Source organism: Pristis pectinata, chromosome 1 (genome assembly GCF_009764475.1).
Source record: "Pristis pectinata isolate sPriPec2 chromosome 1, sPriPec2.1.pri, whole genome shotgun sequence".
NCBI classification, from domain to species: domain Eukaryota; kingdom Metazoa; phylum Chordata; class Chondrichthyes; order Rhinopristiformes; family Pristidae; genus Pristis; species Pristis pectinata.
The window spans coordinates 38,303,460-38,327,994 of record NC_067405.1 but is presented as its reverse complement, the minus strand read 5'-3'; the positions used below and the strand labels follow the sequence as shown (position 1 = coordinate 38,327,994).

General features: G+C 41.1%; 1 protein-coding gene across 1 annotated transcript in view; it reads right to left on the bottom strand.

Moving 5' to 3' along the window:
• ly75 (lymphocyte antigen 75) overlaps nucleotides 1-24,535 on the bottom strand; it is a 104,544-nt gene that overhangs the window by 57,263 nt on the left and 22,746 nt on the right. The window contains exons 6-12 of the mRNA XM_052028184.1: nucleotides 24,170-24,313; nucleotides 21,182-21,370; nucleotides 19,227-19,384; nucleotides 11,066-11,179; nucleotides 9,223-9,311; nucleotides 3,177-3,346; nucleotides 726-922 (exon numbers count right to left, since the gene is read on the bottom strand). Of these exons, the coding sequence (XP_051884144.1) occupies nucleotides 726-922; nucleotides 3,177-3,346; nucleotides 9,223-9,311; nucleotides 11,066-11,179; nucleotides 19,227-19,384; nucleotides 21,182-21,370; nucleotides 24,170-24,313 (1,061 nt within the window). The remainder of the gene's footprint in view (nucleotides 1-725; nucleotides 923-3,176; nucleotides 3,347-9,222; nucleotides 9,312-11,065; nucleotides 11,180-19,226; nucleotides 19,385-21,181; nucleotides 21,371-24,169; nucleotides 24,314-24,535) is intronic.

Sequence of the window (24,535 nt, the reverse complement as noted above, 5' to 3'; positions counted from 1 at the left end):
TGAACGCAAAAAAAGGGAAGGAGGATAGTGGGGCTAATCTCATATTTCAAAGAATGTTGTGTGGAGTCAGGAGAGCATCACTTGGTATCCTTGGGTGAAGGGAATAAAATAATAAGACTGTTCCTTATTGCAATGGTCCCAGCCCCTGGCACATCCCACCATAGACCAATTCTTTTTTCCCCCCCCTTGCTTTCTTTTCTCTTCTGAAAGAGTACTATTTTATAGGCAATAAAACTCTTCAGTATCTATCAAACTATTTGGTTGTGCGAGTTATACACAAACGAACAAAATCCCACCCTTTGCTAATTGATACATTCTCCCAGCACGAGTAATTAGGAAAAGCAAGGTTATCAGATGTTCCCCTTCTTATTCCACTTTGTATCTTAAGAAAAGGTAAAAAGGTCAATGCTTAGTTGAATTTTACAGTTCCAGGGAACTCTTTTTGGGAGGACATCCATCCATTTGCTTCAAAAGTTTTGTTTTCTTTTTTTAAATACATAGAACAAACTGTAAAAATGCAGATCCCGTGGAAGTGTATTTTAATTGTGCTTTCCCTATAGAAGCATGTTACTAAATCCTCTCTCATGAATTTTTCATGTGTTAGCATGTTTGACTATTTCACCCTTTAATGCTCAGACATAAATTAATCACTTGCTGTGTGTATAGGATCTTGCTCATTTTCTCCCACATGCATACATCATATAAATGGCTTTTCAGTTATTCACCTTGTAACAGTGATGAATTTCTGTATGAGTCTGCCAACCAACTGGGCAAGAGCCTGTTGGGAGTGCATCTTCAATTTCCGAGTCATTGCCAATCCTCTTCTTACAAATGGACATTGCTCTTAATGTGTTACAGTTTTGAACCTCCCACCGTCCAACAGCTCTTCCTGTGGCCATAGCAACACATCCACCTGGATGTTCTGAAACAAGTAAGGAGTTTCCGTAAATAACATCTATATAACTTTCACGACTTACTTTCAATTAATCTCAAAGTACAGTTTCTTATACATTCTGAAAATCATTATATTTTTTGATCACATGATGCTTAAAGAGTGCACAGACACTTGTACATTTCTTACTAATCTTCTGCAACTGCATTGTCTATTGAAGTGTTAGGATCTGTGGGTCTATCAAATCTGTAAATATGTCATGGAGTAGGGTGGCCAAGGGGAAGAAGCTGCCTCAATGGCCAGTTATTACATCAATTAGATTCCCTGCCATTGTCGTAGGGAGGGTGGGAGTTTGTGCTCAATAAGCCTCAAATACTGACCCCCAGGCTGGTTCACGTTTGCAATTCCAGCCAGAAGTTAGTGTAATGCTATTACAGCACCAGTGACCCAAGTTCAATTCCCGCTGCTGTCTGTAAGGAGTTTGTACGTTCTCCCCATGTCTGTGTGGGCTTGCTCCGGGTGCTCTGGTTCCTCCCACATTCCAAAGACGTACAGGTTAGGAAGTTGTGGGCATGCTACATTGGTGCCGGAAGCGTGGCGACACTTGCGGGCTGCCCCCAGAACACTCTATGCAAAAGATGCATTTCACTGTGTGTTTCGATGTACATGTGACTTAAGATATCTTGTCTTATATGCCCAGACCAAACTTCAGCATCGTGCTCATCTGTCTAGGGGAGTTACAGATAGAGTGCCTTCTCCAGCAGCTTGGAGCAAGAACCATTATAGGACTTTTTTGTTTACATAAGGGGTTGTCACTGTTCAGGGATTTGAACTGGGAAACTAGTGGGAGGAAACCAGAATTGCAGTCTTCCAAAACAGAATCCAGTACAGCTGAATGTGGGAAAATGGCCAAAATTTGGTCACTTTTTTTTTTGTCATAGTCTCATCAATGGATGTCGTGAGGCCAGAAATCAGTCACTTATGGCAACTGTCTTGTGTTCAGTTCCAGTGAGACATTGCAAATTATCTCATCAGCATACAACCACAGAAATTGTCACCAGAAATAGCACTGCATTTCTTTCTGATATAAATGTTGAAAAATTAATCTTATAATATTAAGGTGGATCCCAGTAATTTTATACAATTGTGATGAAAATTTGACTTGACTACTTTGACTGGAGGTTGGATGGTACTTAAATCTGATACCAGACCAGATTGTGTTATTTTTGTTAACCATTTTTACCTGCTTAACATCCTTAAAGAATATCAGTACTTAAGATTTGTCATATCATTTAATGACAAACAACATATGGAACCTTTAAAGAATGAAATATCATTTGGGTAATAATGGTCACGTTGAACTAATAATAGTCGACACTTCGGGGCCTGGTCTCATGATTCAAGTGGTTTATTCCAAAGACATACAGGTTAGGAAGTTGTGGGCATGCTACACGTGGTGACACTTGCAGGCTGTCCCCTAGAACTCTACACAAAAGATGCATTTCACTGTGTTTCGTTGTACGCGACTAATAAAGATATCTCATCTATTCACGTGCATGCGGAAAAACAGCTCAAAAGGTTTTGCCATCAAGTTACAAATTGTCAATGCATTTTGTACAGAAAATAGAGCTTCATGCCCCATATGAGCAAACAACTGGCCTTTGATACATTTATCATTGACCTCCACGTCTGCTGTCTAGTGCTGGGTCATACAATTGCTCAAGCAGTACCTTTTCATTGTGATCACATGCTTTAACTGCTTTGCAAGTGGTTTCAAACTGAATGTGTATGTTCTGTCCTGTGGCAAGTTCAAACTGCATGAGCCCTTCTTACACTTGCTTGACATTCTGTGTCTCCATGCTCCATTAACCCCTTCAGCCTGTTTAGATGAACTGGCATGTCATCTTTCAGTCACATACTGGTATAGCATGTCAAGTTTTTCCGATTTACCTCTCTCATATTAATGAGCAGAATTAAGCTCTTGTAACAATTGCCTGTGTAGGTGCCTGGGCACGGTGACTTAAACCGTTGGGTTGTATAGCCATCAAAATCAAACCTAATACTATTCTTAATGAATGACCAGCAGACAGCAATCATAGGAAGAGATCTTAGATGGTTTTATTCTACCACAGCTCAAAAGATACTGAGCCAAATGTAGCTTTCCCTGCTCCAGTTATGACTCAGTTTCAAACTTGGCAGAACACAAGCCTACTGAACCTTCTTTGTTTTGAAAGCAAACACAAGAGTGATTAATGGCTTTATCAGAGATACTCTTTGTACCTACCTGGTTGATATGCATTCCAGTTTGTATATGTCACGGGTTCTTTCTCCTTATTTATAACTGACCATGTATATTCTCCTGTACCATTTTTATCCTGCAAGCTCGTCCAGAAGTACTTGCCACTTTCTGTGGTATGTTCTGCAATTAGACTATTGATGAATTCTTGCTCAAACCTGTAATTCAGGGAAAACGTATATTTACTCGACATGCAACTGGATCTTTTTCATTGCACAAAGACTGCACAAAACAGCAACCTTTCAATGCCTTAGAAGACAAATAACACATGCATAGGAGGTGACTATTCTGCTGCTTGCATGCAAATTATTTGTGGTTACATCAAAGATTGTATCCCACTATATGGTGCCAGGTCATGGGTTTGTTGAAACAGTTTGGATAAGTTCTCACTCCAAACTGCCAAGGTTGATGACTGGGACTTCACTACCACAGAAAATAAAGGCAAATTAAACAGTTAAACTTCCTGTGATATAATTGCTAATTCCTAAAAAGGCAGTATGACAGCAGCAAGGTACAATTCCTAGAGGAAATCCAAGAGAGCTTGAGGAGAGTGTAGAAATATTTAAGTATTATTTACCTTACTGAGGTGTACAGAGACAATTACCCATGCCAACATTTAAAACAGCCATCATCTGATGAATCTCACTCTCAATTATGATCCATTGATGTTTCAGAGAAAGAACATTCAAACAAAATAAACAAAAGGGCATGTTGCATCGTGCCATGAGCTTCCAACATTGAAACAACCTGGTCCCACTCTTGAATAGAAGGGAAGTGCTGAAAATCCAGAGAAACTTCCAGGGACAATTAGCTCTTAATTAACTAACAAGAAATGCAGAAATATGCAAACTGGGCAATTTTTAAAGTATTGGATTCCAAATTCTAACACAGTTTAAATTAAGGAAAATTAAAGGCCTACTATAGGTCACAATCACAATTTGTAATTTGTGAAAAGGGAAGGCCATAATAACAGCTTATCACAACAGTACTCAAGGCTATGAAGTCAGAGTAATAAGGCACACAAACAAGCCCTTCAGCTCAACCAGTCCATGCCAACCAAGGTGCTTTGCTGATCTGATCCCATTTGCCTACATTTGGCCAACATCACTCCAAACCTTTCCTATCCATGAACTCATCTAAATGATTTTTAAGTATTGTAATAGTACCTGCCTCTACCACTTCCTCCAGCAACTCATTCCATATATACACTATCCTCTGTGGAAAACTTGTCCCTCAGGTCCCCTTTAAATCTCTCCCCCCGCCCTAAAATTAAACCTATTCCCTCTAGTTTTAGACTTCCATACCCTAGGAAAAGGCTGTGACCATCCACCTTATCTATGCACCTTGTGATTTTATAAACCTCTACAAGGTCACCCCTCAGCATCCTTCGCTCCAGGGAAAACAGTCCCAGACTATTCAGTCTCCCCTTGTAACTCAAGCCCTCCAGTTCCTGCAACATCCCTGTGAATCATTTCTGCACCCTGTCTCATTTAATCCCATCCTTCCTATTGTATGGTGACCAGAACTGCACACAATATTCCAGGTGCAGTCTCACCAACATCCTACACAGCTGTAACATGTCCCAACTCTTGTACTCAATGCCCCATCCAATCAAAGCAAGCATACCAGATGCCTTCTTCACCACCCTGTTTACCTATGTTGCCAGTTTCAGGGAACTATACTTAGGTCTCCTTGTTCAATAACACTCCCCAGGGCTCTGTCATTTACTGTGAAGGTCCTGCTCTGGTTTATCTTCCAAAAATGCATCACCTCGTACTTGACATTAAAATTCCATTTGCCATTCCTTCAGTTACTTTCCAAGTTGATCTAGATCCCGTTGTAACCTTAGACGACCTTCTTCACTGTCCACACCACAAATTTTGGTGTCATCTGCAAACTTACTTATCACACCACTGACATTTTCATCCAAGTCTTAGTATACATGACAAAGAACATGGAACCCAGCACCGATCCCTGCAGCATACCACTGGTCACAGGCCACCAATCTCGAAAATAACCCTCCACAACCACCCTCTCACTCCTTCCACCAAGCCAATTTTGTATCCAATTGGCTAGCTCAGCCTGGATCCCATATGATCTCATCTTTCAGTCTAATCTTTGTCAAAAGCTTTGCTGAAGTCCACGTTGGCAACATCTGCTGCCCTGCCCTCATCAATCCTCTGGGTCACCTCTGCCAAAAACTCAAATTCGTGAGAGACAATTTCCCACAACCAAAGCCATGCTATCCCTAATCAGTCCTTGCTTTTCCAAATGCAGGTAGATCCTATCTCTCAAAAACACCTCAATAACTTACCCACCACTGATGTTAGGCTTACCAGCCTTTAGTTCCCAGGCTTGTCCTTGCAGACCTTTTTAAGTAAAGGCACAACATTAGCCCTCCTCCAGTTTTATGCTGCCTTACTTGTGGCTAACGAAGGCTACCAGCCTTCGTCAGGCCATCAGCAATTTCTTCCCTTGCTTCCTGCAACATCCAAGGATACATTTGGTCAGGCCCCAGGGATTTATCTACCTTTTGGCACCTCAAGACCACCAATACCTCCCCTTTCAATGTTTCAGGATATCACTGTTCTCTTCCCTGAACTCCCTAGCTTTCGTGAGCTTCTTCATGATAAATACAGATGAGAAGCATTCATTTAAGACTTCGCTCATTTCCTGTGGCTCCACACACAAATGCCCAAACTGATTCTTCAGAGGTCCCATTCTCTCCCTACTTATCCTTTTGCTCTTAGTAGGCTTTTGGATCTCATAGAATTCTCCTTTACCTTATTTGCCAGGGATCTTGTGTCCCCTTTTTGCTCCTCAAAGTGGGAGTGTTCATGTCATGCCAGCAATTAGTGAAGACACCTGCCAACAAAATGGGCACAAAGATGGTGGAAGGAGACCATGTGCTGATTTGCTTCTCAAGTGTACTTCTGCATCTCTTATATTCTTCAAAGGACTTGCGCAATTCCAGCTGTCTATACCAGACATATGTCTCCATTGTTTTCCTGACCAGAGCCTCAATATCCCTTTTCAGCCAGGGTTCCCTAATCCTGCCTTGCCTTTCACTCCAACAGAAACATGCTGGCCCCAAACTTTCCCCATCTCACTTTTAAAAGTACTTTTGGGCAATAACAAAGATAATCAGTACTAGGCAAGTAAAAAATTGATCTAGCACATGGTCTCCTTCCACCATCTTTGTGCCCATTTTGCTGGCAGGTGCCTTCTCTAATCGCTGGCCTGACATGAACTCTCCCAATTTTTCCATTGTACAAACAAACCTCAATCTTTGTGAGGCTGATCGCCAGTTCTCCAACACTTCATACCTCTTCCTGGGCCATAACTCTAGCAAAGAATATCCAATTATTGATCTAATTTCTTCTGGAGATCTTCCCTCCACGGTCTTCAGCCAGTTTTCCCCAAACACAAACACAGCCTACTTATACCCTATGGCCACAATTCACAAGCTGGATTGTTGCGGGGGACCCATTGTTTTAGTCTGTTCTTGTCCCATAGAACTAATTTCTTTTTACTGTTACTGTACTTTTTCCTCCTCTCACATCATGGAAACCAAATGCAGATTGAGTACCAACTTCGCAGAACCCCTGCGTTCAGTCCTCAAGGATGACCCTGAAGCTCCAGTTGCATTTCACTTACTCTCGATCCCACTTGGACCTCTGTCTTTGACCTATAGTCTAATAAAAATAAACACAAGGAACAGTACCTCATCTCCTGCTTTGGTATATTATAACCTTCCAGAATGTTTAATTCAACAATTAGAGATCATCAGCCATTCTAGTTTTGTAACTCATTTCCAGTATTTAGTTTGTTTCCTCTCACCTCTTCTATTTTGAATTACATACATCTCCTGTTATTCACATCTCCTCCAGTTGTCATTAGTATCACCATCACTTGGTTCATTCAAACATACCAGGGCTCCACCCTATCATATACACACTTTTTTTGTTCCACCTGTCACTGCCACACTCCCACTCTGCCCCATAGCTTTCTTGATTACCTAAACATTTGCTTTCCTAACTTTTCCTGTTTACAATGAAAGCTTATGGAAATGAAACTTTAACTCTATTTCTCCCTCTCCAAAGGTGCTGCTTGATTTGTTGAGTATTTCAACATTTTCTGATTTTATTTCAGATTTCCAAGACCTGCAGTATTTTGCTGTTAGACTTTGGTTTAATTTTCTTTTGTTCCACAGATTCCAAGCTTGACTAAAATACCTCCACTGCTGTATCACCTCAAACCCTTTACAGTGGCATGATTATTTTATCTCTTGTCCCCACCATACATGCTTGTAATGTAGTACTGTTTGGTCATTGTTCTGCCAAAGTACAATTCTATGTGGGTATGGTATTGTAGAGTTCCAGATCCAATAAGACTAAACTACCTGCAGATGCTGGAAATCCAAAACAAAAACTGAAACTGCTGAAAACACCATCTGTGTAAAGAGAAACAGTCATCATTTCCAATTGAAGAACCTTCAGCAGAACTGGAAGGGAGAAAAACCAAGTTAGTTTTAGAGAAGGTAGGTGATGGGGGTTGCTATAGGAAGGGATAGGTGGGAGAAAAATATTATCTGTGACTGGATGAAGCCAGATCAAATGGGTAAATAGGGGCATTTAGAAACTTTGTTACATTTTGCTAATAGTAGGGCTGTGAGACATGCTTGATAAGTTGATTGTACTGCTGAAAAGAGAGAAACTTAGCTAATGTCACAGATACTGAAGTTGTTGTTGGGGTAGTCTTTCCGTAATATAGTTTGTGAGAATATCGTTCAACAGAACAACACTATCAGAGTTTGATTATATTGAAGCGTAGGTCTGCAGAGTTATCCATCTGCTGTGATATGGATTTAAGTGGAATAATAATGCAGAATGGTTCTACTGAGCTTTGGTACAGTTGGAGTATAGTTCTATTGGAAGTTCTATTGAGGCATGTTGTAACAGAGTTTGTAACAAAAAATGCTTCATCGTCCTCTGGTGCAAATGTTGCCTGAAGTCAACCAGATTTTTGCTGACATCCAAAACCATGTCCAGAGTTAAGAACACATTTCCTTTCTTTATTATTATACCTAAAGAGCAGGGATTTGAATTACATCTTCAGCTGTCCATCAATGGGAGAATGTTAGGTTGAGAGCATCAGTGTACGTAAAGATAATCACGTGATCTTCAGTACATGCCAATGACTGCAATATGCTGGATTTACTAGAAAAGCTAACTGCCAACCTCCACTAGGGTTAGGGGAACTAGCATTATGGTCTCAAGCACCTGGAAACTAGCCAGTCACTGGCATTTTGGGAGATGTGGCCAAAGTTTGCAAGACTGTGGAACCATTGAGAGAATTTATACAAGGAGCTGGTGAGCCTCCGCTTTTATATAACCTTGTATATTTAAAAAAAAATCACTCATTAAAATTCCATTTTCTATGCATCTCAAAATTCCTCATACATAAATTTTATATTTTGATGGAGTAGACATATTAGAAAAGATTTTCACATTCATTCCATCAGGTTTTTCTAATATTCAAGCAGGATCCCTGCACTGCTTCTGTCATATTGTGACTTAGAAAGTCATATTGCATTTCCATTGTGATTAGGTCTGGAGCAGAAGTAATGTGAAGTATTTTGTTTTAAGTTACTTATATTTGTAATTGTGTTGATTACACAATATAATTGAAATTTTGGTACTTTTGCATTAGCAGAACTAAATGGCACCACAATAATAAACCAAGGTAGTAATTTGCTTTATGTTTATAAAAAAAAAGTTAATTTTTGGTCCATTAATGGTTCTGAAAGCATATTACTGCTTTTTAAGTTTTGGTTTAAGCTGCTGTGACAAAAGTGCATGGAAGAATGCACCCAAGTGGATGTCCATGTGTGAAAACACAGCACTCACTGGCTGAAACACAAATTAATGTCCTGGCTATAAAAGTCATACTTTTACATACAAATGTTGTGTTTGAATGAAAATATTATTAAATGGAAACATCTTCGAAAAGTAAATTGCAAAGTCTTGTGTACCTGTTCCGTATTGTTAGATGACATTTGGAATCAAATTCGACCTCTGCTGGATCAAGTTTGTAACAGTAATTTCCATGCCTTTTCCAGTTCTGAAAAAGGAAGAACATAAAATTTTTAACCTTCAAAAGTCACAGGATGTAACATTACAACTTCTTTTCAAAATTTTACTGATTTATATTTCGCTGCCTCCTGAACTAAAATTAAATTTGAATGAAAAAAACCTTGTTTTATTTACATAAACCTCTGTAATAACTACATATATATAAAATGTCTGAAGTAAAAACAGAATATGCTGGAAACACTTTGGTCAGACAGCAACTGTGGATGGAGAAACATGGTCAATATCTCAGGTCAAGAACCTACATTAGAACTGCAAAAATGTAATACAAGTTAGCTTTAAGTTGCAGAGGGTGGGGGAGGAATGAAGAGGACAAAGCGGTGTTTTGTCTGCTGGGTATTTCCAACATTCTCCCTTCATTTTCGGTTCTTTGCAACAGCTCTGACCTGCATTTCACCCACTCTGCATCTTAAAACTAAATTGCTTTCCCACTCCTGCTGAAGAGCCTTTGATCTGAAATGTTAACTGTTCTTCCCATAGAAGCTGACTGACCTGCTGAGGTGTTTTCAGGATTTTGCTTCCCCCTCCACCACCACCCCCCCTCCAGGTTTCCATCATCTGCAGTTTTCCGATTTTCAATTTAAAGTGTCTGTTGCTCCACTTTTGAAAATTTCTCCCCAATTCAATTGCTAGCTGTGTATCTTTCCTTGGCAGTACCTTAGGAGCAAGAATAGCTTGCTTCCACTTCAATTATGCGGTGGTTGAGGAGACCAACATGGGACCTGCAGACTCTGCCACTGGGGCAGGAGGTGTTTGACAGGGTAGAAGTGTACGTCATTTTGTTGGCAATACATTCCTTCCACCATTCATACTGGTCTAGTCTGTGCTCCTGACAAAGGGATCAAATATCTCAATGCCACCCAATGCTCATTCTCCATTTTGAGCAGCGATGGACTAGGGATTCCTATGTCATTGGGGATGGTGCACCTTCTCAAGGAGACTTTAAGAAGATCTTTGAATTATCTCCTGAGACAGACAAGAATAGATTGTCTACAGATTCCTGAATAGCCAATGAGATTCACGTCAGGTTTGGGGTCGACCTTAACTTTTAGTCAGATGGCCAAAAACTGTGCTGATTCACTTGAGGTGATGATAAATTTCTTCCTTAACATCTCACCTTCATTGAGAGGCGTGTTCTGAGGCATAAAGAATGATCCACATTTTCTGGGTCTTATCATGGACTTCTATTGTCAGAAGACAGTCTAGAGAAAAGTTGGGTAGAGGACCTTTGTTTCTTTGGATACAAAAGCAGGAGGCCAATTCTCTCATAGGCACAAATGAATGAATCATTGATTGGCCTTGCTTCATACATACCAACCTTGTGTTGCAATTGTCTGCTTGTGCAATTAATCTGATTTAAATCAACCCCTCCTATGGGTAGTTCTAAAGTGACATAACTAAGATTATCAGTGGAATTGAAGGCATTACTTCCTGCTTTATTAGTCTGTAGCACAGGACGCTGGTACAGAAACAATGAGAAAAATAATACAGCAGAAAATACCGTTTGATTTGCAGTAAGCGGAAGGTGAAACCCAGTAAGGCAATGTTCAAAACACCACTGAGTGAATATATTGAACTGATAATACCCACATGTCACTTAATTTTTAACTGAACTTAATTGTTAAAAAAGTTGTTTGTAAGTTTTTCTCAAGTATATTTAAAGAACAAACATTCTAAAGCTAACTTAAAAATCAAATGTGCATTTATGAAGACTATAATAATTACCTCATTCTGAGGGCATCCCACATCAAACAGATCCGTTTCATTCTTAATCTTCCCCGCCTTTTTACAAACATATGATAGCTTGTTGTCACATTTTTCATACTTCCATCGACCCAACTGCAAGATATGAAAGTTTAAAAATGTTTCACTATCAATAAATTAATCAATATTCATTTTTATTGAATGCAATACTCTATTAGCATGCAAGGAAATTATATTTACATAGCACTTTTAGACCCAAGATTGTTCCAAAGTGTTTTAACAGTCAATTAAATTCTTCTGAAATGTGATCAATGTTGTAATGGAGGAAATGTGGCTGCCAATTTGCACAAAGCTTCTTCAAACTTCTGCTCAGGCTCCAAAAAAAAATGTACTTCCTTTCCAGTTTTGTGGGTTCTCAGGTGGCTCAAGTAGTAATGTGGGAACCACAAACTTCCACAGATGAGGTAGGTGGTGTCTGATAGGACTAGCAGCTGGGTAATTTGAGAGATGGCCTACTCCTTCTGCCACTTATGTAGTGACTATGTCTGCCTCCAATTCTTGGCTTTAAGATTCTCAATACCATCTCACATACTCCTTTTAGACTTTGAGTGGTCATGGGCCAGAGATTTCAAAGAGGCAGTGGGAAGGTTGCATTTCTTCAAAGAGGCTTTGAATATATTCTTGAATCTTTTCCCACCTGCCTCAAATCTCTTTCCACGACAGAACTGGGAGCAGAACACCAATTTTTGGGAGTCTGGCATCAGCATTGCAAACAACTTCCTCTGCCCAATGTAGCTTATCAAGTGCAGCTATGACCTGGGAGAGGACACTGACATTAGTTAGTTTGTCCTTCCAGTGAACCAGGAGGATTTTGCAGTAACAATATTGATGTACAAATAAGATTCCACTCAATCAGCAATGAGATGATGTTGAGCTAATCTGTTTTAATGTTGTTAGTTGAGGAAAAGATTTTGGCCAATTGACCACGGAGAACACCCATGGTCTTTCATTGTGTCACAGTAGTTTTCACACCCACTTAAGAACTTCAACGTCTCATCCAAGCAACAACAGTCCTGCCTTGGCAGCCCACCTGAATCTTGTGCTTGGGTCTCTGGAGTGGGAGTTGAAAGCATTTGAATTGCAGTTGATGAAAGAAACCTCAAAAATCACATATTATTTAGAAAATAATACAAGCAACAGAATGATGAATAATTTGTTTCATTTTAGTTTTTAAACTAAGTAAAATGATCCTTTTTGTTCAGGAAGAACAAATTTTAGAGAAACAAAAAGGACTGCAGAAGCTGGAATCTAGATGAAAAACACGATGACGCTGGAGGAACTCAGCAGGCCAGGCAGCATCTGTGGAGAAAAGCAGGTGGTCAATGTTTCAGGTCAGGACCCTCCTTCAGGGCTGAAGAAGGGTCCTGACCCGAAACCTTGACAGCCTGCTTTTCTCCACAGATGCTGCCTGGCCTGCTGAGTTCCTCCAGCACCATGGTGTCTTTCCAACAGATTTTAGAATTAAGATTTCACAGATTTATGAATTAGGAATTACTGAAGATGGTCCTAATTATGGTACTTTAAGGGATTGTTTGTGATTTATTTTTGTTAGTTTGAAAACCTTTTCATGGATGGGTGAATGAATTTCATTTTCTGACTTTGCACAAACTTTAAATGGAAAAGATCCTGCCTTCCCAATGTTTGACAAGGTTCTGAAAACACTGTTTTTCATTGGCACGTGGAAGGAATTCAACAGTTTCTGATTCCCATCAACTTCACATTGGACGATTTCAGCATCTTGAAGCTTCCTTTTAGTGTCCATTTGGTTGCAAAGGGATGGAAAATGTCTTCATTGGGATTCTCATGGTTATACCAACTTTTATAGCCATATAACTGTTACATTATATTGCATACATCTTACAAATGACAGAAGGACAAACATAATTTTGTCAATTGGGTCAAAGAACTAACTGATAACATAACATATATGATAACCTATTCTGAACCATTACCACAAAAACTTAATCTGTACATCATTGTTTGCTTTAATCCTCTGCAGGCTGAATTTTCAGGACTACCTTTCAGTTGAAGTGGGGAATAACACTTCAGTTATAATGGGCAGATACTAACCATTGAAGTTGCCACTACCACTGAAAGCATCAAATGTTTCCCTGATATCATCCACTGAACAGCCCAAATGACCTCTCAAGGAACAGAAAGCTCAGTTAAAATCTTAACTGTGCTTTCATGACATCTGACTGAATTAGTCAGAATATTCATGGTTCAACCAGGAATTACAGGGCAGCTTAAAGGAAAGTTCCTTTTTACTTCGAGACTCGAGGGCTTCGGTTTGGAGGACTTCAGAGCAACTAAGTTTTTTCTGTTTATCGCTTTTATTAAGGGTTTTAAGTGTAAGGGTTAGTTTTTGTTGGGGTTTTAAGTGTAAGGGTTAGATTTTTATAACTTTCTTTAGTAAGTGTTTTAAAAGTTTTTTCTAACTAGTCGAATGGGGGCTGGACTGCGCAGGCAGCTTAAAAAAGCAAACAGCCTATAGAGCGGGCAGCTGAGTGAGAGGCAGCAGAGTGGTCGGGCTTTGGCTCAAGGAGCTTCGGCGTGAAGGGGCAAGGAGGGTAAGTAGCTGGTAAGTAGGTAAAGGTAAGGTTTACCTGTTGTCTATTATAGATTTGTAGGTGGGATTAACTAGGGGGAGAAAAAACAAGGTAGTCAGATGGAGGACATGGTCATATGCTGCAGCTGTTTGATGTGGGAACTCGTGGACCTTGCTGCGGTCCACGATGGCCACATCTGCAGTAAGTGCTTGAGGCTGGACAAACTTCGGCTCAGAGTTGATGAGCTGGAGTCGCAGCTACAAACACCGCGCAGCATAAGGGAGGGATAGAGTTACGTAGACATGATCCATCAGGAGGCAGACACCCCCCTTAGAGCAGGTTCATCTGAGGTTCAGGATGCAGATAGAATGGTGACTGTCAGGGGAGGGAAGAGGAAGAAGAAGAAGTCAGGCAGGCAGGCAGACAGAGCAGGGAACCCCGGAGGCTGTTCTCCTCAGTAACAGGTTTTCCGCCTTGGAGGCTGTTGAGGGGGATGACCTGCAGGGGCCTAGCTGCAGTAACCAGGCCGCTGGCACTGGGACTGGTACTGCTGCTCAGAAAGGAAGGGTGGGAAAGAGACATACAGTAGTGATAGGGGACTCGATAGTCAGGGAAACAGATAGGAGGTTCTGTGGCAGTGAGCATGAATCCTGGATGGTATGTTGTCTCCCAGGTGCCAGGGTCCGGGATGTCACTGATCGGGTCCACAGGATTCTTGAGCGGGAGGGAGAGCAGCCAGAAGTTGTGGTCCATGTTGGCACCAACGACATAGGTAGGAAGGGGGATGAGGTCCTAAAGAGCGAGTTCAAGGAGCTAGGCAGAAGACTGAGGAACAGGACCTCAAGGGTAGCAAACTCGGGATTGCTGCCAGTGCCACGCGATAGCGAAGGCAGGAACAGGAAGAGGTGGCAGATAAATGCGTGGCTGAGAAGTTGGTGCAGGAGGGAGGGTATTAGATTTCTGGATCATTGGGATCTCTTCACGGGAAGGTGGGCCTGTACAGAGAGGACGGGTTACACCCGAACCAGAAGGGGGCCAATATCCTTGCGACTAGGTTTGCTAGGGTGGTTTGGGAGGGTTTAAACTAGTTTTGTGAGGGGGAAGGGAACCAGAGGAGTAGGTCACAGGAAGAAGGGGATGGGGAAAAGTTAGATCAAACAGGTAGAGAGGCTTTGGGGAAGGAGAAGCAGAATACAGGCTATAAAAGTAGTAAGGTAGATGGACTGAAGTGTGTTTACTTAAATGCAAGAAGCGTCAGGAATAAGGGAGATGAACTGAGGGCTTGGATAAGTATGGGGGACTATGATATTGTGGCTATTACTGAGACGTGGCTGATGTCAGGGCAGGAGTGGATATCGAATATTCCTGGTTTTCGGTGTTTTAAGAGGGATAGGGAAGTGGGGGGGGGGGAAAAGAGGAGGAGGGGTGGCGATACTGATCAGGGACACTGTTACCGCTGTGGAAAGGATGGATGTTGTAGAGGGATCATCTTTAGAGTCCATATGGGTGGAAGTAAGGAACAAGGAGCAGTCACTCTACTAGGAGTATTCTATAGGCCCCCCGGTAGCAGTAGAGATATAGAGGAGCAGATTGGCAGGCAGTGTTTGGAGAGAAGCAAAAATAACAGGGTTGTTATAATGGGAGACTTCAACTTCCCAAATATAGACCGGAACCTGCTTAGTGCCAAAGGTTTAGATGGGATGGAATTTGTTAAATGTGTCCAGGAGGGATTCCTGACGCAGTATGTCGACAGGCCGACTAGAGGGAATGCCATGCTAGATCTAGTTTTAGGAAATGAACCAGGACAGGTGAAGGATCTATTGGTGGGTGAGCATTTGGGGGACAGTGACCATTGCTCCATAACCTTTAAAATTGTCATGGACAGGGACAGGTGCAGAGAGGACAAGAAGATATTTAATTGGGGAAAGGCGAACTATGAGGCTATAAGGAGAGAACTTGGGAGTGTAAAGTGGGATGTCCTTTTTGAAGGGAAATGTACCAAGGAGATGTGGTCGATGTTCAGGGATCTTATGCAGGATGTTAGGGATAAATATGTCCTGGTGAGGCAGAGGAGGAATGGCAGGGTGAAGGAACCGTGGGTGACGAGAGAGGTGGAAAGACCAGTTAGGGAGAAGAAGGTAGCGTACATAAGGTATAAGCAGCAAGGTTCAGACAGGGCCCGCGAGGAATATAGAGTAGTGAGGAAGGAACTTAAGAAAGGGCTGAGGAGAGCTAGAAGGGGACATGAAAAGGCCTTGGCTAGTAGGGTTAAGGAAAATCCCAAGGCCTTTTTCAAGTACGTGAAGGGTAGGAGGATGGCTCGGGTAAAGGTAGGTCCAATTAAAGACAAAGGTGCAAGAATGTGCCTGGAGGCAGCGGAAGTGGGAGAAGTTCTCAATGAATACTTCTCTTCAGTATTCACCAAGGAGAGGGGTCTTGATGACGCAGAAGGGAGTGCTGGTAAGGGTAATGTTCTCGAGGTTGTAGATATCAAGAGAGGATGTGTTGAAGTTGTTAAATAATATCAAGACAGATAAATCTCCGGGGCCTGACAGGATTTTCCCCAGGCTGCTTCGAGAGGCGAGGGAGGAGATTGTTGAGCCGCTGGTAAGGATCTTTGAGTCCTCATTGGTCACGGGGATGGTGCCGGAGGATTGGAGGGTGGCAAATGTTGTCCCCTTGTCCAAAAAAGGTAGTAGGGATAGTCCAGGGAATTACAGGCCGGTGAGCCTTACGTCTGTGGTGGGTAAGCTGTTAGAAAGGATTCTAAGGGATAGGATATATGAACACCTGGAGAATCATGGACTGATTAGGGACAGCCAGCATGGATTTGTGAAGGGAAGATCTTGCCTCACAAGCCTGATAGAGTTCTTTGAGGAGGTGACCAGGAAGATTGATGAGGGCAGTGCGGTGGATGTGGTCTATATGGATTTTAGTAAGGCGTTTGATAAGGTTCCTCATGGTAGGCTTCTTCAGAAGGTCAGAGGCCAAGGGATCCAGGGAAGCTTGGCTGTGTGGATTAGGAATTGGCTTGCCTGTAGAAAGCAGAGGGTTGTGCTGGAAGGGGTGCCCTCAGATTGGAGGGCAGTGACTAGTGGTGTCCCGCAGGGATCGGTTCTGGGACCTCTACTTTTTGTGATGTTTATAGATGACTTAGATGAGGGGGTGGAGGGCTGGGTTAGTAAGTTTGCGGACGACACTAAGATCTGCGGTGTTGTGGATAGTGTGGAGGGCTGTTGGAGCTTACAGAGGGATATTGATAGGATGCAGAGCTGGGCTGACAAGTGGCAGATGGAGTTCAATCTGGAGAAGTGTGAGGTGGTACACTTTGGAAGGACAAACTCCAGGGCAGAGTACAAGGTAAGTGGCAGGATTCTGGGCAGTGTAGAGGAGCAGAGGGATCTGGGGGTTCATATTCACAGTTCACTGAAAGTTGCCTCACAGGTGGATAGAGCAGTTAAGGCCTATGGGATGTTAACTTTCATAAATCGTGGGATTGAGTTTGAGAGCCGCGAAGTGATGATGCAGCTTTACAAAACTCTAGTTAGACCACACTTAGAGTACTGTGTTCAGCTTTGGTCACCGCATTATAGGAAGGATGTGGAGGCATTGGAGAGGGTGCAGAGGAGAGGGTGCAGAGGAGAGGATGCTGCCTGGATTAGAGTGTATGGAATATGAGGAAAGGCTTAAGGTGCTAGGGCTTTATTCACTGGAAAGGAGGAGGATGAGAGGAGACATGATAGAGGTATGTAAAATATTGAGAGGAATAGATAGAGTAGACAGCCAGCGCCTCCTTCCCAGGGCACCAATGCTCAAGACGAGAGGGCATGGCTTTCAGGTTATGGGTGGGAGGTTCAGGGGAGATGTCAGGGGAGGTTTTTCACCCAGAGAGTGGTTGGTGCATGGAATGCACTGCCTGGGGTGGTGGTGGAGGCAGATACATTGGACAGGTTCAAGAATTTGTTGGATAGGCATATGGAGGAATGTGAGATAGAGGGATATGCGGGAGGAAAGGGTTAGATAGTGTGAGGGTGGTTTGATGGACAGCACAACATGGTGGGCCGAAGGGCCTGTTTTGTGCTGTATGGTTCTATGGTTGAGAGCTGAAGTAGGAGTTCTCATCCAGACTCCATAAACTCAGTGGGGCCATGGGCACTCAGATGCCCCCTCTTCACATACATCAACAAAAAGTGAAATGGTATACTTTCCACTTCAGTGGCTGATTGCAGTTCCAACAACTCAAAAAAGCTGAAAGCTGTCATGAAAAATGTAGCCTGCTTGATTAGCACTCATCCACCACCTTAAACATTCATTCCCTCCTTTACATGGGAACTGTAGTGAGTGTCATCTACAAGATGCTCTGCAGTTACTTGCCTAAAACTAATCAACAGCACCTGCCAAAACCCACGACTCTACCACAAGGAGGACAAAGGCAGTGGGTACATAGAAGGGAACTACAGGGAAGCTCCCACACACCATTCCGTCTTGGAAATATATTACTGTTCCTTCATTGTCACTGGGTCTAAATTTGGGAATTCCTTACCCAAATGGAAGTTCTTTCACAAGAACAACAGTTCAAGGCATCTCACCCACACCTTGTAAAGGGCAATTGAGGATGGGCAATAAATGTGTACCTTACGGGTAAGGCCTTCAATCCACCTTAGCAAGTTTGAGGTTGTTGAGGCTATTCCATATCTGAGCTGCTGACTGCTTCGGAGCACTTGAAAACCAACCACAGCCCAGCAGTGTGTGCAAACTAAACTCAGCCCTTAAAACATGCAGGGTAATTTCTTTTTAAGAAACAGGAACTAACAGCTGGCTGGTTGTCACTGTCCACCTGAAGCTACAAAGAATAGATCATAAAAGGAAAGAAAGTAGAATATTATTTCCAAATATTATAATCTTCAAGTATAGTCCCCTACAGTAATGAAGACACCTCATTCAGCCATCTTGGATTAACCAATTGCTGCCGAATTTCAGGCAAGCTCAAGGACCACATCAGGGGACCTTGAAGGGATGGCATTATTGATCCCATGCTCAGTTAAGCACTTGGAGACATCGGCAGCTATATTCAAAGTTTCCACTGGTGTTACCGATGGGCTACTCTAGTATCTAGCATATTCACATGATTAGATGCAAACAGGGAGTGTAGGTATTAGGAGTGATGAAGACAAAGCCTTTTCTTTTAAACTGCAATGATGCTCAGTATTTCCCCAGTGTCAACAACTAATTGATTAAAAACAAAAGGCACCATTAAAAGAACACAGAAATAGTCAGAATGAAAGGAAATAATTATTTTAAATTCTGCATTTCAAACTCTTGTCCCAACAGTCATGGAGGGGCAGCCTGTTCAGAATGCTGAAAAGGGAGGAGAGGGGTAACTGTGATGATGATTCAGTAGTCAACTCAGAGGGGCTTGGACACACAGCTCAGATAAACTAAATGTTCTTTGGCCTCATTGCCCTCCAAATCAAATCGGTTGATTAATTCCCAAGTAAAATTAAGTCTTACCTATGTGTCAACAAACTAATGGGATCAGAGAGGAGAGAATGTTAAATTAGTAGAGAACTTGCCTTTCCTGAATAGGATACACAGTGTGTTGTGGTGTTATAGGGTATATTAGGTTCAGCCTTGTCCCAGTAAGTGAATGTCACGGTAGATCCATCTGACCAACTAAAGAAGGCTGGGAAACCGCTACTTCTTAATCCAGTCCACACCTTAGATCTGTAAGCTAAAGAACAAATAACAATAGCTAAGGAAATACAATTGTGATTAATATGGAAAAGAAATTCACCATTTTAAATTTTAATAAATTATAGGACCAAGAATGCAGCAGATTAAGAGATTTTATTATTTCGGCCTTTGGTAAGATTACTAAACAAAACCTGGTTTGGTAATACAATTCTTTGCCCATACGATTAACCTCAGCCAGTGTGATCAAACAATAGGATGACAACTTCTTTTTCTGCTTATTCTCTTCCAAGGAGAATCCTCAGTTTCCATTCCCTCTATCCTCATTTGCTTGCAAGTACAATGACCTTGCATGATTTAAACAAATTACCAGTGTTGAATTGTCATTTTGCTGCCATTGTTGCTCTACACGATATACTGTATGTGAAGCCACACACAAATCACATTACTCTATCTCCTTGCCACTCAAACACCAATCTGCTCTTCACCTCTATTGCCCAGAGCTCAACCTTTGACTTGCATTCAATTTCTCTCTCATCCACAGAGCCCCAAATTTACGTTTACTAGCCCTATGTTACAAATCATACACCTCTTTCCATTCCACGTCACAGTTTCTCACCATCACCCCAGACAACCAGACCTTTATCTGATCACTTGGAAGTGGAGCTTTTCTGTGTAGTGGCAGTGTGTCAATGCTATGAAGCTGGAAGCTTGTCCACAGAGGGAAACTGGTGACATTATGGAACAGGAGAGAGTGAATGTTGCTGCAGTTTAAAATTTGAGGCATTAAAATTTTCTTTGGTTGTTAGCAGTGGTACCAGGACACCAAGATTAGCTTCCAAGAGACTCCTAGGCAACCTTTAAGGGGTCGCAGCCCAAGATGGGAAGAAGGTAGGGTTGAACTTATTGCAGTGGTAACAAGAACAAGGTGGAAAGAAGTAGATTGCAGTGAAGGAGAAGGCGGTGAGAGGACAGGATTTAGATGCAATACTTCAGGGAATGGCATAAATGAGAGTGATAGCATTAACCGTGAGGTTATTGACAGGAAAATGCAGCCTTTGGTTGGGGTTAAAGGAGTACCAGCAGACAGTGGTGAAAGAATAGCATCTTAAATCCATTTGGGATGGGAGTTTTAGGAATGCATGCTGAAATTGGTGGTGTGATTCTCCAGCTTTTGAAATCAGTGCATCTAATTTTCTCAAAAGCCAGCTAGAGCAAACTAAACCCCATCTGCGATAGAAGTTTCAACATTTTTTTTCAAAAAAAGAGTAGACTTATTATAAAAGTTACAATGCTTACAATTAGTGAGAATGAAACATGTAAGTGTTAAAATTCAGTTTCTTTATACCAGAGCATAGCCCCCAAAACCCTACAAAAAGAGTATTGTACCCTTGACCCTTGTATTTTTCTCCATGTGCACACTTTTCTGAAAAAAAAAGTATTTAATGAAAAGCAATTTGTATTCATAAAGTACTTTTGGACAAAGAAATGGTCCAAGCTATTGACTGGAAATTTTAAACAGAAAGCTGCAGGGAAGATGGTTTTGTATCTGTCTAGGATACAAGAGAGAAGGGATGCAGAAAGGACTTTCTTTGCAAGTTTCAAAGGGAGTAGAATAGTATCAAAGGAGACAACCATTTTCATTATAAATTTGTTACAATTTCCATCTGTGACATTTTCCAAAATCACAAGCTCATAATACGTCATTATTGACATGACATTTCCTTGAAGATCATCAACTTATCTGACACTGATGGTTGCCTTTGATAGATTTTCAGTATATATATTTTCTTAAACCGTATCCAAGCTAGGCTTGACTAAGTGTGCTAAATCTTACCTTTATAAAGCTTGGTGACAACCAGCTCTACATCTGCCAATGAATGTATACTGATGAGTTCACTTTCATTGGATTTACAGAAGCTATTTGCATCATCCCAATTCAACATTTCCTTGGGCATATAAAAGCAGAAGCCATTGTGCGCAAGCCAGTTGGCTTCACATTCTGTATTGGAGTACTTCCAAGAATCTGTTACAAACCAAAGTATATGTTAACAATTTCAATATTATATTGTTTTCTTCCTGCAAAACAACTTCATAACAAAAGAAAAGACATTTATAGGTTAGAAAGTGTTTCTCATAGTACTTGTGTTGCATGCATATTTTCAACAGATTAACAGTCTTAGAAGTCTTCATATCTTTCTACAGTCTGGCAACCAGAATTGCACACAATACTCAAAATGTGGCCTAATCAAAGCTTTACTCAGCTGCAACACATCTTCAAGTTTTATACTTAATGTCCCAACCAATGAAAGCAAGCATACTGGATGCCTTCTTTACCATCCTATCCACTTGTATTGCTATTTTAATTTTTCAATTGTCATTCAAGTCAACTTGGGTCAGAGCATTGCATTCACAAACTAAAAAAAAAATCACCAGCTAAACCATTTTTCAGGACAACCACAGCCTTGCTGTTTTCTTTTTTAAAAAATTATACAATAATTAGTTGTTCACGGGACGTGGACATTGCCAATGATAGCATTTGTTGTCCATTTCCAATCACCTCTGAATTGACATACACTGGCGGGTCTGCAGCCAAATATAGGCTAATAGACAAGAGGATGGCCAATTACCTTTCCCAAAAGGAAAATTATGTTACAAATAGGTATGTGTGACAGAACAACTTATTACTGAAACTATCTTTTTCCAGATTTATTGAAAGAGTCAAAATGGTAGAGCCATATAATGAATTTGGAGACAAAGTAATGTTTTTTTTAAAAACACCTTTTCAGTGGTTATCAGTTCCTGAACCTAACCTAATGTTTTCAAGTCAGTTTACTTTTTAAAAATTAGCATTTATTCAGTCCCAAATGCATTAGAGCAAACAATTCTGCCCTATACTTCAGTGCCACCAAAGATGCAATCTCAAGGCACTTCTTCCCTGTGCTTGCACCAGTAGAAGCATTTCTAGATCTGAAAGCAAATAATTTTATTTATAAGCAGAACAAATCAATGGCTGACAGAATAAAATGTTTAATTTGCTATGATACTCACAAAAAGTTGGAACAGATAAGAAAAACAAAACATTAAGACAAGTGGAGACATTTTGGAAGATTTAAGTTTATTTCCTGGAAAATATAAATGTTAACTGTTTATTTATATTGATATTCCCTTTGAAAATGGAGACACAAGAGACTGCAGATGCTGGAATCTGGACCAACAATCAATCTGCTGGAGGAACTCAGCAGGTCGAGCAGCATCTGAGGGGGAAAGGAACTGTCGACGTTTCAGGTTGAAACCCGACATCAGGACTGAGGTTTAGGCTCTTGTGCTACATAAACACCATTGTAAAGCTATTTTTATGCTTTCTAGGCTGCTAGCCCAGTAATGCAAATCATTACAGCTGTACTTCAGGGGCTACAAAGGATAGTCCTGAAAATTAGGTGGCAAAATCATGGTGTGTGATTATCTCATGCACATTGTTTTGCAAGCAGACTGGTATCAACATGCTGCCTGTTAGTTGATCTGATTACAGTGTACTTGCTGATGGCCATACCAATGGTTTCCTGAGTACCCTGTGACACAAAAGATCACCGTTTTGGCATCTGTTGTACCCAAAAACATGTGCAGAATTTTGGATCTAATATCTATAATCACACCTCACTTTTCAATTGACCTCAGGACTGATGGAGGGTTTCAACTCAAAACTTCAACAATTCTTCCTTCCTGCCCAACCTCCCACCCCCACATGCTGATCGACCAACTGAGTTCCTCCAACAGATTGTTTGTCTGTTGTTCCCTTTGAAAACGTGCTTACTTTTCCATTTTGACAAGTAGATGTATGTTTTCCATAATTCTACCAACCTCTCATAAGTGCATCAATTTCCTTCAGTGAATAGCTTTATCTGCCAGCAACCTCTCCAAACATAACCACCTACACATTTAAATAGTGTAAAATCTACTTCAACTGTTACTTCCTGGGCCCTGATCAGCATGTTGTAGAAGATAATTCTCTGCTTTTCCAATTAATGCATTGAAAAGAAGACCAGAGATTCACAAATGTCAATTAGACACACAATGGAGGTCTAAATGTCAATGGAGGCAAAAGCTTACCATGCCACATACCACTCTCCCAGATGAGATTACCTCTCCTTCCCTCACTGAGATCAAATGTATCCTAGTTGCTTTCATCAATGATCAATAAGAAATTAGAATGCATGGCTGGTGACCATTCACTTCAACCCATCAGCACAAAAACCAAATAATTGTCCTTCAATGCCTGCCTGCCCACCCCCCAACCTCTGATTTACTGTTGGCTGTGACAACATTCACCACGTTTCAGTCCATTGTATCCACAACAGCTTCTATTCACATGCAGCATTGTCCTCCAAAAATGATTTTTTGAGCATTGTCTGCTTCTCATCTATATACTGCCTTTTGGCAACATCAGAAAACACTGCATTCAGTTTCCACACATCTGCTGCCATATATCCAGTTCTACTTCAATACTGCTTTGCTTGATCATTCTAATGTCTTTAAGTTGTCAGACTGCTTGCCCAACATACTGTAGTGGATGACCAGATATTCCTCACAACCAAATAATGGGAAAAACCAAAGCCATTGTTTTTAGTCACCATCACAAACTCTTCCCTAGCTGCCAAATATCCTTGGATATTTCACTCTAGTGTTAGCAAAATGAAAAAAAGATACTGAGCCAGAAAGGAGATAATCAAAACCTTAGGTTTTAAAGAAGGTTAAATCAGGATTATTGGTACATTATATTCCATAAACTTTGGACCATTGAGGAAAAGAAAAACATAATACCTACCAACAGGCTCCAATCGTGTTTGATTGAATGGTTTCTTGCATATATATGGTAGAGCAGCTTCACAAGAGCCTGTTTGCCAGGGACCAGAATTAGGGCTCATTGTAGCACAGCTGGATTCCTCAAGATTAAATAACCCACGCAAACCTAAATTTAATTACAAAATTTCATCTGAAACATTTCCTCAGTATTTAACATTAGGTATATTAACATTAGGAGGTATGTTACAGCTTGCATCTTCCATAAAATCTTCAACTAATTCATCAAAAGAGCCAGACAGGATAGGAGGAATTATGATAAGATATTTATTTATTACTTACATGTACATTGAAACAGTGAACTGCATCTTTTTGCGTTACTTGAGAATAT